This window comes from Arabidopsis lyrata (genome assembly GCF_000004255.2).
Source record: "Arabidopsis lyrata subsp. lyrata unplaced genomic scaffold ARALYscaffold_7, whole genome shotgun sequence".
Lineage (NCBI taxonomy): Eukaryota > Viridiplantae > Streptophyta > Magnoliopsida > Brassicales > Brassicaceae > Arabidopsis > Arabidopsis lyrata.
This window is the reverse complement of record NW_003302549.1, coordinates 10,355,034-10,369,010: the sequence shown is the minus strand read 5'-3', so window position 1 is coordinate 10,369,010 and position 13,977 is coordinate 10,355,034. Positions and strand designations below refer to the sequence as shown.

The window sequence follows — 13,977 nt, the reverse complement described above, 5'->3', positions numbered from 1 at the left end:
GCTTGGGATTCCGAAATGAGAGATGGGAGCACTTTCTTTAATCTGGTAGCCAGCAGCTTCCCTATGATTTTGTAGACTACATTGCAGAGACTGATCGGTTTGAAGTCTACTAACCTGTCAGCTTTACACTTCTTTGGAATGAGACAAATATTTGTCTTGTTCATGTTCTGCTCCATGCATCCCGAGTTGAGGAATTGTTGCACCATAGCAGTTAATTGTGTACCCATACACTCCCAGAACTGTTGGTATATGAATCCTGTCATTCCATCTGGGCCCGGGCATTTGGTAGGGTTAATGTCAAAGACTGCTTTCTTCACCTCTTCTAAGGTCACTGGTCCAAGTAGGTCTTCATTCATCTGAGCAGTAATAACCGGAGCCACCTCTTCCATCTCTCGCAGCCAATAACCCACATCTTCTGAGGCAAACAGTTTCTTGAAGTATGCTTCAGCCACTCTTCCTAGTTGCACATCCGTGTGCCATTCTTGACCTTCATCATCAATCAACTTTTGGATTCTGTTTTGGGCTCTCCTATTCTTGGTAGCAGCGTGAAAAAACTTTGTGTTCCTGTCTCCCTCATTAAACCAGGTGATTCTGCTCTTTGGTTCCAGAATTGTTCCTCATGGAGGTATTCCTGATTGAGTTGCTTTTTCAGTTCTTTTAGTACCTGAGGGTTAAAGGGGAGTTGTCTTGTAGCAGCATCTATCTGAAATTGGAGCTCCTGGATTCTGATCGCTGAGCTAGGTTTGGTATGTCGCTTCCACTAAGAGATTTCTTTTCTACAGTGTCCAAGCTTCTCCATCATTGGCATTTCACTTCCACTGGCTTTATGCTCCCAGAATTGTGTCATCAGATCCGTGAATCCTTCTCTTTGAACCCATCTTTTGTCATACTTGAACCCAGCCCATGTTTTCCAATTCATTCCCATTAGGCTGTTAATTAGAGGGCTATGGTCTGAGCAGATCTTCTGTAGATAAGTTGCCTGAGCTTGTGGAAATGAGTCCATCTAGGCTTGGTTTGCCACAGTTCTGTCTAACCTGCATTGGACCAATTCATCATTTCGATTGCCAAACCAAGAAAACTGGTAACCCACATGTTTGACTTCCCAAAGCCCACAAATATTCAACATTTGCCTGAATTCCCTACAGGAAGAGTCTCTCCTTATTGCACCTCCAATCTTCTCTGTGGGGTCAACCAACTCATTGAAGTCTCCTGTCATCATCCAAGGTTTGATTCTGTCCATCCCCAATCTTGACAGTTTCTCCCATAGATCCCCTCTTTCACTCTGAACTGGTTCACCATACACACAAGTTAAATGAAACTCTTTATCCTGCCAAGTGACCAGGGCATCAATCAGTCTTTTATTTGACTCCAAGATCTTGATATTGACACATTCCTTCCACATCAGAGCTAGACCTCCACTCTTGCCTACTGGATCCACTGTATGCAAGTCAAAATAGCCTAAATGGCCTACTACATTCTCCAAGTAACTTCTTCTATTTTTGGTCTCACAGAGGAATATTATCTCAGGAAAATATTGACCACGTATTTCCCTTAGATGTCGAACTGTAGGGGTATTCCCCACCCCATGACAGTTCCAACTCAATATCCTCATTGGGGTTTCGAAGGGTTGGAATTAACCATCAACCCTTCATTCATAATTTTGTCACTGCCATTCCCAGGTAATGTACCAGAAGAATGAGGACAGTGAGCTGCCACTGAGGAAGCAGAATGATTCGACAACTGAGCTGCCACATGAGCAGAATGATCAGAATTATCTAATTTCGCCGGGAATTGTGTGCTGGAGGATGATCCCTGAGATCCTAGACGCTCAAAAACAGAGGGAGAGTGCCTTGATTTCTCATTGGAACTTCTTCTCTCCATGTTTTTCACTCCTTCCACATTATTCCCCAGCCTCTCGAAAACATATGGGGAATGTTGGGATTTTTCACCAGATCCCAACCTTGCTTTCTTACTGGCTTTCTCTCCACTAGTGCTGGAACGCCTTCTCTTACTCTGGTTAAGTTGGAGATCATCATTACCTTGACTGTCCATTACCCGCACAGGAGTTTCAATCACTCTTCCCGTAGGTCTCCACGTCTGTTGGGACTGACTCTCTGATTTACGTCCCTGCATCCCATTCCAGTTTAAGCGATCCTTAACACTCTTTGTTCTTGGACCTGGTTCAGATTGGGATGTAAATCTACTCTTCTTCTGTGATGTGGACTGCCTAGAAGAGCTCACATCCACTTCCTTCCCTTTCCCCTTCCCTTTCACCTTTACTGGACCCTTTCTCTTCTCTGATTTTGGTCCTCCTTCAACTGGTTGCTCCACCACTTGATAGGAGCAGCTCGACTGGTCATGGGTGAGTCTCTTACAAAGAAAGCACACCTTCAGCAATTTTTCATACGTCAGTTCTATCTGAGCCACTTCTCCATTCCTAAAGCTTGCCGTCTTGACAAATTGCAATGGCTCATCAGCACTAATCCAGACCCTCGCACGCACATACTCCAGAGACGGGGAATTTTTGGCATGTAACTCAACAGCATCAACCTTCCCTAATGGGCTAACATTACTGTCAACCGTTTGCTTTTTTAACCAGTGAATGGGGATTCCTTTGATGCGTACCCAGAACAGAATCCTCTTCAAGAAATCTGGCCCTGGATTTGGTTTCCATTGATCAGTGGTAACTATCCATCCATTTACAAACCAAGGGCCTCTGTATAGAACGTGGTACAAATCCCCTTCACTTTCAAAGATAAACTGTACTCGATCGTCCCCCACACCTCTTCCCCTAACCCTATCCTCCATTCCCCAAATAGGAGGTAAAGCTTTAACCAAGCCACCGACTTTGTGAGCCGTCGGGTTGAGGCATCTCACTATCACACTCATGGCATTTTCTTCAATGAGATCGTCGTTTTCCAGATCTGGGATCTCTACCACATCTCCTTCTCCAAGTAGGTCTAACTCCTTCAGCTCCTCCATTAGAGACAGTTCTTTCTTCTTGCGAGGTCGATTCATCTTGGGATAAAATTGGATGCACTTAGAGAATCTCACGGAGCAAGGAGACAGGACAAAAAGAAGCCACAAAAGCTTAATGAACAGCAAGACAAAGAACTCTTCAATCGCTGACTGAAATCTAGGGTTCTATTGGAGTAGATCTGAAAATCGCACTTTTTTCGCCTCTAGACTCAAAGCCCTAGCCGCCTCCATGCTACCTAGAAGAAATTTAATTTTAGTACTTATATAGTATATTGGAAACATCTTGCTCTTTGTGAATTTTTTTGACGATAATATATTTTGTGTGCTATTTTGATATTATCATCTAAATTATGGTTCATCAAATAATTGCAGTCAGTGAGCAAAATAACATATTATAGTTTTACATGTGATTTTGAAGGAAAAATCTTGGACTATTTTATCATCTAATCATCTATGAGGAGGATTCGTGTTTCGATGGTTGGCCGTGGGCATCTTCGATTGGTTCTTTCAGAGACTCTCTTGGAATTAGGATTTCTGTTTTGTTTTGGTAGTGTCCTGTTGGTCGAGTTTTCTCGTTTTTGTGTCGTGAGATATGTCTCCTATCATTATATCTCTTTGCCTCATCGTATTAGTCTTTTGCTTCCCTTGTTTGAGCTTAGTTTCTGGGGAAATCTTGTCTTCCGCCGGCTTAAGAGTTTGTTCCAACATGTATTTCACCTTGTATCCTTCTTTGATGATTATAATAAAACTATATGATAAAAAAAAAAAAAAGAATTTCCACCCAAACTCACATACCTTGCACTCTCTTGATATCCAGAACAAACCTTTAGTCCATTTCAATTTAAAAAGTATCTCTCCGTTTCAAAAGAGGATTGAAGCCGAAGTACAAAAACAATCAATCTTCTTATACTACTAGTAGGCCACCATTCCTTTAATATTAGTTGTTCAATTCTTACACAAACATTATTATACAATCAATTTTTGAAAGCCGAACTATATTGGGTTTCATTGATACATTCCTTAACTATTGAAAAAAAGTCTTTTAACGAACATAAACTTTACATATACAACATTCTACGTAGAAAATTTAAAAAGAAACAACTTCCTTTTAATTTTAAAGGAAATTTTTTAAGAAAAACAATCATAACCAGTCTGAAAATAGTGTTTATTTTTATATTTATATTTTGACCGAAGTTTTATTGTAGTTTTTGAATGTATTATTAAATTATAATCAAAATAAAAAATAAACGTTTTTACAACAAAATGTTTATATGTTTAAAAAAGAATTTGAAAAACTTAAATGTTGAGAATGCTTAAAAAACTCTGAAATTTAACCCCGAACAAGGAGCTATAGTTGATACGCCTCATCTTACCGTCTTTATTCGGATCGTTGAAATCTGGTTTCTGAGTTTTTATTTTTACAGTAATCATTTATGCAGGCCTGTAATATAATACTGCAAATCTCAAATTCACAACCAGCCAATTCATATATCATCGTCATACATACGTGTTATCCTTCCAATTATGGCCTTCTGTATATGATAAAATAATATAAACTCCAATCAAAAGGTCAAGAACAAAACAAATAATTGACAAAAAAAAGATATATGGATAATGGACTTTTGGATATTGTAGCCAATTCCATACGGATACGGAGCCCTACGTTTCCACATTAATATATTTCGGATATAAAAAAAAAACGCATTTTAAAAACTTACTGAAAATTGTCAATCAGCCATCGTCATGTGGGGTAGAATAAAACAAGCACTCCTTTCAAGTTGATACTTTGTTTTAATCAAACGTCATGATCCCACTAGTAATCTTCCATTTAAACGTCACTTAATAACGTAATTAAGTCAATATAGTTTTTTTTTTTTTTTTTTTTTTGTAAACCTAAGTCAATATAGTTTAAAATTTAAATTCTTGGGCATAAATTTAATCTAATCTAATCTTCAAATTATGTTGATAATCCCCGCTCGCTTCATGCAGAATTTTTAATCACTATTTTAAACTATGAAGTACCTTTAGTGGTTTGAAGTTTTATTTATTCTAGTTAACAAAAGAATAAAAAATAGTTTTCTTCTTTATTTTTTATCCTGTCTACGTTGTAATAAAACTATTAATGTATGAATTATGACTAGATTGCCTTGATAAAAAGGTAAAACTATAAAAGCACAAGATTTTCTCTTCTCCCACCTAACTTTTGGATTTTTCTGTTGTTTTTCCACAAGGAAAACCTATTTTTCTTAGTTTAATGGATGATAAATTGTTTTCTTTTGCCAAAAAATATCACAATATAATGGCCAACCATGATAAAAATAACTGAAAATTAAAGATGATTAGCTAATTAAAAGCCATTTGAGCACCAAAAAAATAATCTATATATATACATCATGTATTTGTAAATAATTACGATTATATGGATTTGGTTACGAGAAAACATTTATTCAAAACGTAACATAATTATTAATGAATCATATGTTTAATGTGTATTATTCACGTGGTTTGTTCGTCTGGTCACTTAGTTACGTGAAATTCATTTTATATGCATACTTGTTGGAATTCGATACGTACTATTTTTAAGCATATATATAGATGCCATTATTCAATACCAGTGATGATTTTGCCGTGTTCCTACCAATCGTTATGGATGAGGATATATATCATCCACTTACGAGTAAATTAAAAAGAAGCAAAAAACTATTATTGGTTTATCTTAAACCGTTTCATGTAATTTTCATAAGATTCGCCTGAATCGAATCTCATCAAATTAAACCACTTTTAAAATATAAAAATTAAGTAGACAAACTAAACATAGCACTCGTAAATTATAATTAATACAAGGAGCAACATTATCCAGTGTTCTTATATGGGATCTGCGGGAATATATGCTTATGTTCTGGAAAAATAAGGGAGTAATTCAATTTTATAAAATCAAAAACAGCTCTAAAATCAATGTATCAAATTCAGATCCACATGAAGGTTATCGAATAATCAAAATTATCTTTCAATTAGTACAGTAGTACTAGTATTAAATATCTTGTAGGTTTGGCAGAAAAGGAGAAAAGTTTATTATGTAGGTTCAACTTTTGAGGAATCTAAGAAATATACCGGACCCAACTTAAGATATTTTTATTAATTGTTTCAAAATAAGACAAAAATAAGTGACGTGTAATACTAGAAAATAAAACCAATTGTACATTTAAATATTTAAATGGCCAAATTTGATAGATTAATTAACTTATAAAATAATTAAATTTTTCATTGGTTGAATAGTTGAAACAAAAATTAAGAAATTAATTAATAGATGGATAAAATAGTTTATTTAAATATGATTTTCAAAATTAACATTGATGATATATAAAAAATTTGGCTACTCTAAATTTCACAACGTAAGTACTGAAAAAGAGGTGTTAAAAATGAAAATGTCTACATATGATAAGTGTCTCGTGAATCTCGCTTTATTTTTGCAAAATTTTCGTTTGTTTGTAAATAATCACTAAATTGTTGTTTTTATTTATTTTTGTTTGGCGTCAGACAAAAAGAATTTAGAATTTAAAATTTAGAATTTACGGTAAGTATGAAACTTTAAGATACATAAACATGAAAAAAGAAAATTGTTAATATGCAAATGTACGGTTAGATATTTTCTAAGTGACGTAATAAGTAAACAGATTTTCATACCATGATCACTTGTTTAACCACAATTTTCATTACAAGTAAAAATATATGTTGCTTTCCAAAAATATCGTAACACAAAAAGGAGGCAAAAATAATCATTTTATAGGAATTTTGGGAATAGAATTAAAAAGAAAATTTAAAAGGCCATTTTTCATTATTCACTTTATTAAATTTGTTTAACTCTGCAACAAGTGTCGTCATCAGTCGTTTTAAAACCCCCCTTGTATCTTCCTTTTACCAAATCCGCCATTGAAGAAGAAGAAGAGAGAGAGAGAGAGAAGAGAACTACTCAGATATAAAAACCCTAGATTTCTTCTCTAAAACCCACATCGAATCTCAACTCAGAACCAACAATGCTCCAACCTTTCTCGAGAACTTTCTTGGTTTAGGAATCCTTGTTGAATCAGAGAGAAAGCATCCATTTTTTCATCATTGCTTGCTTGCTTGCTATGGAATTGGGTAAATCTCGATTCTATTTGTGCAATTGCTTTTCTCCTGTTAGGTTTTCCGATTATTCTTTAGCTGGAAGTGATTATCCAGACGCCATATCCATGAATTTGATTCCCAAACCTTCTTCTTCTATTGTTTCTTCTTGTATCATCATCTCTGAAGATTCTTCGTATCTTTCGATTCGATGCTTATAGACTTCAATCTCTCTTCCAAATCTTGAAACGATTTTCTTCCAAAAATCTCCCTTTTCTCTCTCCCAATCACTCAAACAATGTTGTGTGCATCATCTTCGTTTGCTCTTTTGGGTCCTGCTTCTTCAGCTATGGCTTCTTCACCAGTTTCCAGATTTCTTGGATTTGGTCATCATACTACTCTCAGGTGATTTACTAAAAATCTCTTCACTTATGCTTATAGTTTGTATTGAAACATGTTTAGAAATTGGGATTTTATTAAGGTTTATGTGCTTTAACGATCATCAGGTATGATCTTGATCAACGTCGTCGTCGTTGTTCTGGACTTGAAAAGAAGATCCCTTTTCCTCGGAATAGGACTGCCTCAGCTTCTGCTTATCCTCTCTTTCTCAGTCAGCTTAATAAAGACTCACCACCAAGACCCAAAAATTACCAAGAGGTTCAGATTTGTAATCTTGAATCTGAAAACATGATTGTTGGTTTTGGTTTTGGTTTTCATTAGGTTTTCTCATGTTACTGTTTATTGATTTACTTTGTTTACAGGTCACTAAGTCAGCCCGGCAAATGTTTGCTCGAGAAATCTCTATCCAATCGAAAGACAATGAAATTTCGATTGCAAAGGTATATAAGAAATTTCTCTTGTTAAGGTATAATCTCTGACTCTTGGTGACTTGCTTCAGACCATTATTGAACATGATATGACTATGGGTTTGTTTGACCTTCTTAGAGAGTTTTCTATTATTAGGTCTGATGCTTTTTTGGTAAAAACACGTTTGGTGAAGTTTCCATTGGGTCATATCTTTGAAACTTTTGCTCATTTATTTATGGAAATGGACTCACAGGTTCTTTTCTACATTGCTGCTGAAGATGAAGCCTTCTTGGCTATAAACCGAGAGAGGGATGCTCAGTCACTCATGAAAGAGAGGGAAAGTGTCCAAGATCAGTCTGATCCGAGTGAGACAGATTCTGAGGAGCTATTGCAGTTAGATGGAAAGAGTATATCTGAGTGGGTGAGTGAAATAGATGCAATTTCCAAAGATGTAGAGGCAGAATTAGTCTCACGAGATATCGGCTGCCACTTGGTTCAAGTTCTTGAAGCTGTAAATACAGTTCTCTTCGATCTGAGAGGCTTCAAGAGGACATCTATTACTTTAGACCCGGAGAATTCCTACCTTCACTCTGTACTTAACTGTAGATGCAGCACTGGTAAAAGTTTCCTCTTTATTAGGCTTTCTCAAAATGAGTTTCCCCTTTTTCTCATTTGTTGTCCCTAATCTAGTATGGATTTTGTTTTCTTCCATGTGCAGCATTTCTGATTAGTGTAATATACATTGAAGTTTGTAAGCGCCTCAATGTGCCAATTGTTGGATCTCCAGTTGGGGAAGATTTTCTGATTTGGCCTAAAACAGAGTATCCTGAGGAACTCTTTAAAGCCACTTCAGGACAGAGCTTGTTCTCTATTGTCAATGGAAGTTGCGTTGATGATCCTGGATCAATGGCATCAGACTTAACCGCAAAATCACTTCAAGACCTTGACATCGCAACAAATAGAGACATTATAGGGATTGCTCTTGCCAATTTGATTGTAAGTCCTTATCACTTATTAACTAAACTCCAAAAGATTTCATATTGAAAGAATCTATATATTGTGTCTTTTGATCATTTTCAGAGGCTTCACTGGAGACGTGCTTCGAAGTCATCCCGTGGACTAATGCTGACTTCTCCTCTTAGTCAACTTAACAACATCAGTAGTTCTAATTTCCCATTGTTGCGGCCTCAAGATCTTAGGTAAAAACTTTTTAAAAAACAAAGATCTTACAAATCCTTTAATTATCTCTGCCTCACATTCAGTTTCTGCTGAACATAGGTTGGCTATTGCGGCTGCAGAAAGGTTGTTGATTTTGCAACCTCATAACTGGGCACTTCGCAGAGACCTTGGTATGATGCTGTACTACGACAGGTATAGTAAACTTAGATATAAATCCTTACATTTTTTGTTGCTTGTCCCGCGGTTCTGTGAGTATTGGTCGGTTTAGTTTGATCAAATATAAGATCTTGAATTGTTGAGATATGGTTTATTGTGGAGCAGGCAATATGGAGAGGCGGTACAAGAGCTGAGCATATGTATGGCCTTTGCTCCTCCTGAAGAAGAAGCTGTGTTGGAGCCATTTGTAGAGAGACTTCATCTACTTCGTCTCATATCTTCATTGAAGCCTCTTGGCTCTGATCGCTTGACCGTTCCTTGACGTCTCTCTCTCTCTCTCTCTCTCTCTCTCTCTCTCTCTCTCTACTCCATTTGTAAATTCACTCTCTTTCTTTCTCGGTGTCTCTGTTGTGTTTGAAGAACCTTTGTAGTAGGAGACTTGGAGCTTTGTTGTTTGTTGTAGTAACTCTACTGTTGTTTTCTGATCAGATCTAATGGATTTGGGCCTCCAGCTAAATTTTGACTTTCCCGTGAATCCATATTTCAATGTTTTATCCCTTTGGGCCTCAACAGCTAAGCTTATATAAGACGAGCCGATTCGATCATGGTTTTAGTGACAAGTTAAGAACCAAGTAAACCGAATGAGATTTGGATTTTTGGAAATGATTTTTTCGGTTCAAGTCATTCAATTATCCAAACACGATAATCTTGCTGAATTCTAAAACTTTTGTTCTGTCTGTTTAAAGAAGATTGGTCCCTACCAAAAAAAGGAAAAAAATAGCTAAGAGGATTGGTTGGGACTTTTAAAGCCAAAGAAAAAAAAAAAGAACTACAGTTTTAAATTTTTAATCAATCAGACTTAAATCACATAAAAATTAATTTCAATAGATAAGCTTGTATTAGTTTAGTTTGAAAAATAAAAGTAATAGAGAGTTCGATATTATCTAGAAGATCACAATTCACAACGTAGGAATAAACACATAAAAATGAACTGTGCATGCATAACCCCAAAGAGTGGCAATTTCAATTTCCAAATATGCAACACTTGTACCATTACATGTCATTCTCTCTTTCATATTTTTGATGATTATCCACTTTCATAAGTTTTTCGAAATTAATTTGTAGTCAAGAATAGTAATCATAAATATACAAAAAAAACAAAAATTTCCCCGACCAAAGTGACGGAAAAAAACGACTAAATGTTTTATTCCTCCTTTAATATAACGCGACATTATAGTTTGGTATTAGTAGTTTTGTATCCTTCTCACAATCACAATTCTTGGTGTAAGAAACATTATTCTTTCTATTTAACATGTTGTAGTTTCCACATTTGTGGGTGCTGAAATTCCGAGCAATGTCTGTCACTCGTGGCCTCGTATGCCTAATCGAGCTTACTTTTTCATCAACAACTACGTACAGACCAAGAATCCCATTTCACGTTCTTTTTTTTTTTTTGATAAATATATTTTTGTTGTTATCGCTAAATCATTGTAGTAGCTAGAATGCCCCATACACGGTTTTTGAAAATGACTCAAATATGTAAGAAATGTAAGAAACATAAAATTTAACAAAATTAAAGAATATCTTAACTAATACTTTGAAAAAAAAAAAAAAAAAACTGATATTTGACAAACAAACTACAAAATGTAGGTGAACCAAAAAAAAACGATCAAATTTAATTAAATACTATATATTATGACTAATGGCCATTATGTTTATCCTAGTTTTTTTTTCATTTTTGTTTGTCAACAACTCTATAATACTGAAGTGGCTTAAAGAACGCAGGACGGGAAACATTGTTCACGAACGAGACAATATATATGAATTCACTATACTTTGATGAAACTATCTTTAAAAACTTACAAATAATATACAAATTCAAATTATTTTGATGAAACTATCAGATATTAATTTTGTCAAATTAAGTTGATGAATTGTTTTGTAGCACATAAAATACAAGATAATTCCTCTGATATTTAGGAAAATAATGTCATCGTATGTGAAAATAACAAAACAGAAAAACCGATATTTGTAGATTAGAACTTCACATAAACTACCAACGAACCAAAGGATAATAGTAGTTTCACATCAAAAATAAAAAAAAATCTGAGTTTCAAAAATACACAACTATTGTTGAATTTTGATTTTCATAATTTAATAAATAGCCCCACACAACACACTCATATTCCTTCACAGCCTTAAACGTGGAGGCAAAGAAAGTAAAAAACAAACACACAGCAATGGACTCTGTTTCTTCTTCTCCCTTCATCTCCTCCACATTCTCTCTTCACCACTCTCTTCTTCGCCGCCGATCTTCCTCTCCTCTCCTCCTCCGTATCAACTCCGCAGTCGTCGAAGAACGTACTCCGATCTCAAACCCAAGCGACAACAATGATCGTCGTAACAAACCTAAAAAACTCCACAACCGAACCAATCACACCACAGTCTCATATCCGGCGAAACCCCGACCAGAAATGACTCTCGCAACAGCTCTCTTCACCACCGTCGAAGATGTAATCAACACGTTCATCGATCCACCGTCACGTCCGTCCGTCGATCCAAAACACGTTCTCTCCGATAACTTCGCGCCTGTTCTCGACGAGCTTCCTCCAACAGACTGTGAAATCATCCACGGTTCTCTTCCGCCGTCACTTAACGGTGCTTACATCCGTAACGGTCCAAATCCACAGTTTCTCCCCCGTGGTCCTTACCATCTCTTTGACGGCGACGGTATGCTTCACGCGATTCGAATCAATAATGGTAAAGCCACTCTCTGTAGCAGATACGTCAAGACTTATAAGTACAACGTCGAGAAACAAACCGGAGCTCCGGTTATGCCTAACGTGTTTTCCGGATTTAACGGTGTAACGGCGTCAGTAGCTCGTGGAGCTTTAACGGCGGTTAGAGTTTTAACCGGACAGTATAATCCGGTTAACGGCATTGGTTTAGCGAATACGAGTCTAGCTTTCTTCTGTAACCGTCTCTTCGCTTTAGGAGAATCTGATTTACCCTACGTCGTCCGATTAACGGATTCTGGAGATATAGAAACGATCGGACGGTACGATTTCGACGGGAAATTAGCGATGAGTATGACAGCTCATCCCAAAACCGATCCAATAACCGGAGAGACTTTCGCTTTCCGGTACGGTCCTGTTCCACCGTTTTTAACGTTTTTCCGGTTTGATTCTGCCGGGAAAAAACAAAGAGACGTTCCGATATTCTCGATGACGTCTCCGTCGTTTCTCCATGACTTCGCGATCACGAAACGTCACGCGATTTTCGCAGAGATTCAGATTGGGATGAGGATGAATCCGATGGATTTGATGTTTGAAGGTGGTTCTCCGGTTGGTACTGATAACGGAAAAACACCGAGGCTTGGAGTGATTCCAAAGTACGCCGGAGATGAATCGGAGATGAAATGGTTCGAAGTTCCTGGATTTAATATCATTCACGCCATTAATGCTTGGGATGAAGACGATGGAAACTCCGTCGTTTTGATCGCTCCGAATATTATGTCGATTGAACATACTTTAGAGAGGATGGATTTGGTTCACGCTTTGGTGGAGAAGGTGAAGATCGATCTCGTCACCGGAATTGTGACACGTCATCCGATTTCAGCGAGGAATCTCGATTTCGCGGTTATTAATCCGGCGTTTCTTGGGAGACAGAGCAGGTACGTTTACGCGGCGATTGGAGATCCGATGCCAAAAATCTCCGGAGTGGTGAAGCTTGATGTGTCTAAAGGAGATCGGGATGATTGTACGGTGGCGCGTAGAATGTACGGTAAAGGTTGTTACGGTGGTGAACCGTTTTTCGTAGCTAGGGATCCTGGGAATCCGGAGGCGGAGGAGGATGATGGTTACGTGGTGACGTATGTTCACGATGAAGTGACTGGAGAATCGAACTTTCTGGTGATGGACGCGAAATCGCCGGAGCTTGAAATCGTCGCCGCCGTGAGGCTACCGCGAAGGGTTCCGTACGGATTCCATGGGTTATTTGTGAAGGAGAGTGACCTAACTATAGGTAACTGCAATAGTTAGTGGAATAATTAAGTTCTTAATTACGTTCCGTACAACAAAACAAAACGCATAGTGTTGTTGCATTTATACATTAAAGTCTACATTAGTTTGGTGGTGGTCGATGTATATAAAACATACCAAAGCTTATAAATATTATTTTTTCTTTCAAATATTCTGCTTCTGTTCTTGGCTACAAATCTTATAAATATTCATTCTATAATTTCATTCCGAGAGTTATCAGATCTTATAAAACCTAACAACTATATTTTTATATTTCATATTATCTTTAAAAGAACAAAACTGGAATATGTATATTGTATTGAAAATACAAATATGAAAAATCTAGGTTTTAATTACTCGAATATGACAATGTGGCATGTACCAATGTTGTTTCTTAAGCATAAAAACTGAATACAATGTTCGTGATATAATAAAATTATGAAACACCTATCAGTCGAAATATGAAAGATCAGTTAATGGATAAAGCAAATTAATGCACAAAAAAAGGATTTGTGGTTTAGATAAATAAATTAGGAACGTGAAAAAGATTGTGTTTTAGTGATGGGACCAACGAAACATCATTATTTTGAGCAAAACATGAGGTCTGGATATGGATATGGCCCAACGTCATTTATAGCAAATACAACGACCTTTAAAAATGCAACCTCTTAAAACAAGTAGTAGTATTATGCAAACCTTGAAATTATTGTGAATGATTTTGTTGGGTGGAGTG

The 13,977-nt window shown here is 36.7% G+C and overlaps 2 protein-coding genes across 4 annotated transcripts; both read left to right on the top strand.

The window, feature by feature from the left end:
- Nucleotides 1-6,886: 6,886 nt before the first annotated feature.
- On the top strand, nt 6,887-9,750 carry LOC9306069. Of its 3 annotated transcripts, XM_021018799.1 has the most exons (9): nt 6,887-7,488; nt 7,590-7,740; nt 7,845-7,922; nt 8,144-8,507; nt 8,609-8,886; nt 8,971-9,089; nt 9,169-9,261; nt 9,391-9,549; nt 9,580-9,750. In XM_021018799.1, exons 1-8 carry the CDS (start codon nt 7,382-7,384, stop codon nt 9,545-9,547), a joined length of 1,347 nt encoding a protein of 448 aa, XP_020874458.1. In that variant the 5' UTR covers nt 6,887-7,381; the 3' UTR covers nt 9,548-9,549; nt 9,580-9,750. The 3 variants fall into 3 exon arrangements, with proteins under 3 accessions (XP_020874458.1, XP_020874457.1, XP_020874459.1); XM_021018798.1 differs by having other exon boundaries at nt 9,391-9,750; XM_021018800.1 differs by lacking the exon at nt 6,887-7,488 and having other exon boundaries at nt 7,713-7,740; nt 7,845-7,948; nt 9,391-9,750.
- Nucleotides 9,751-11,245: 1,495 nt separating this feature from the next.
- On the top strand, nt 11,246-13,416 carry LOC9304023 (probable carotenoid cleavage dioxygenase 4, chloroplastic). Its single transcript, XM_002869951.2, has one exon. It carries the CDS (start codon nt 11,466-11,468, stop codon nt 13,263-13,265), a length of 1,800 nt encoding a protein of 599 aa, XP_002869997.1. The 5' UTR covers nt 11,246-11,465; the 3' UTR covers nt 13,266-13,416.
- The last annotated feature ends 561 nt before the right edge of the window (nt 13,417-13,977 follow it).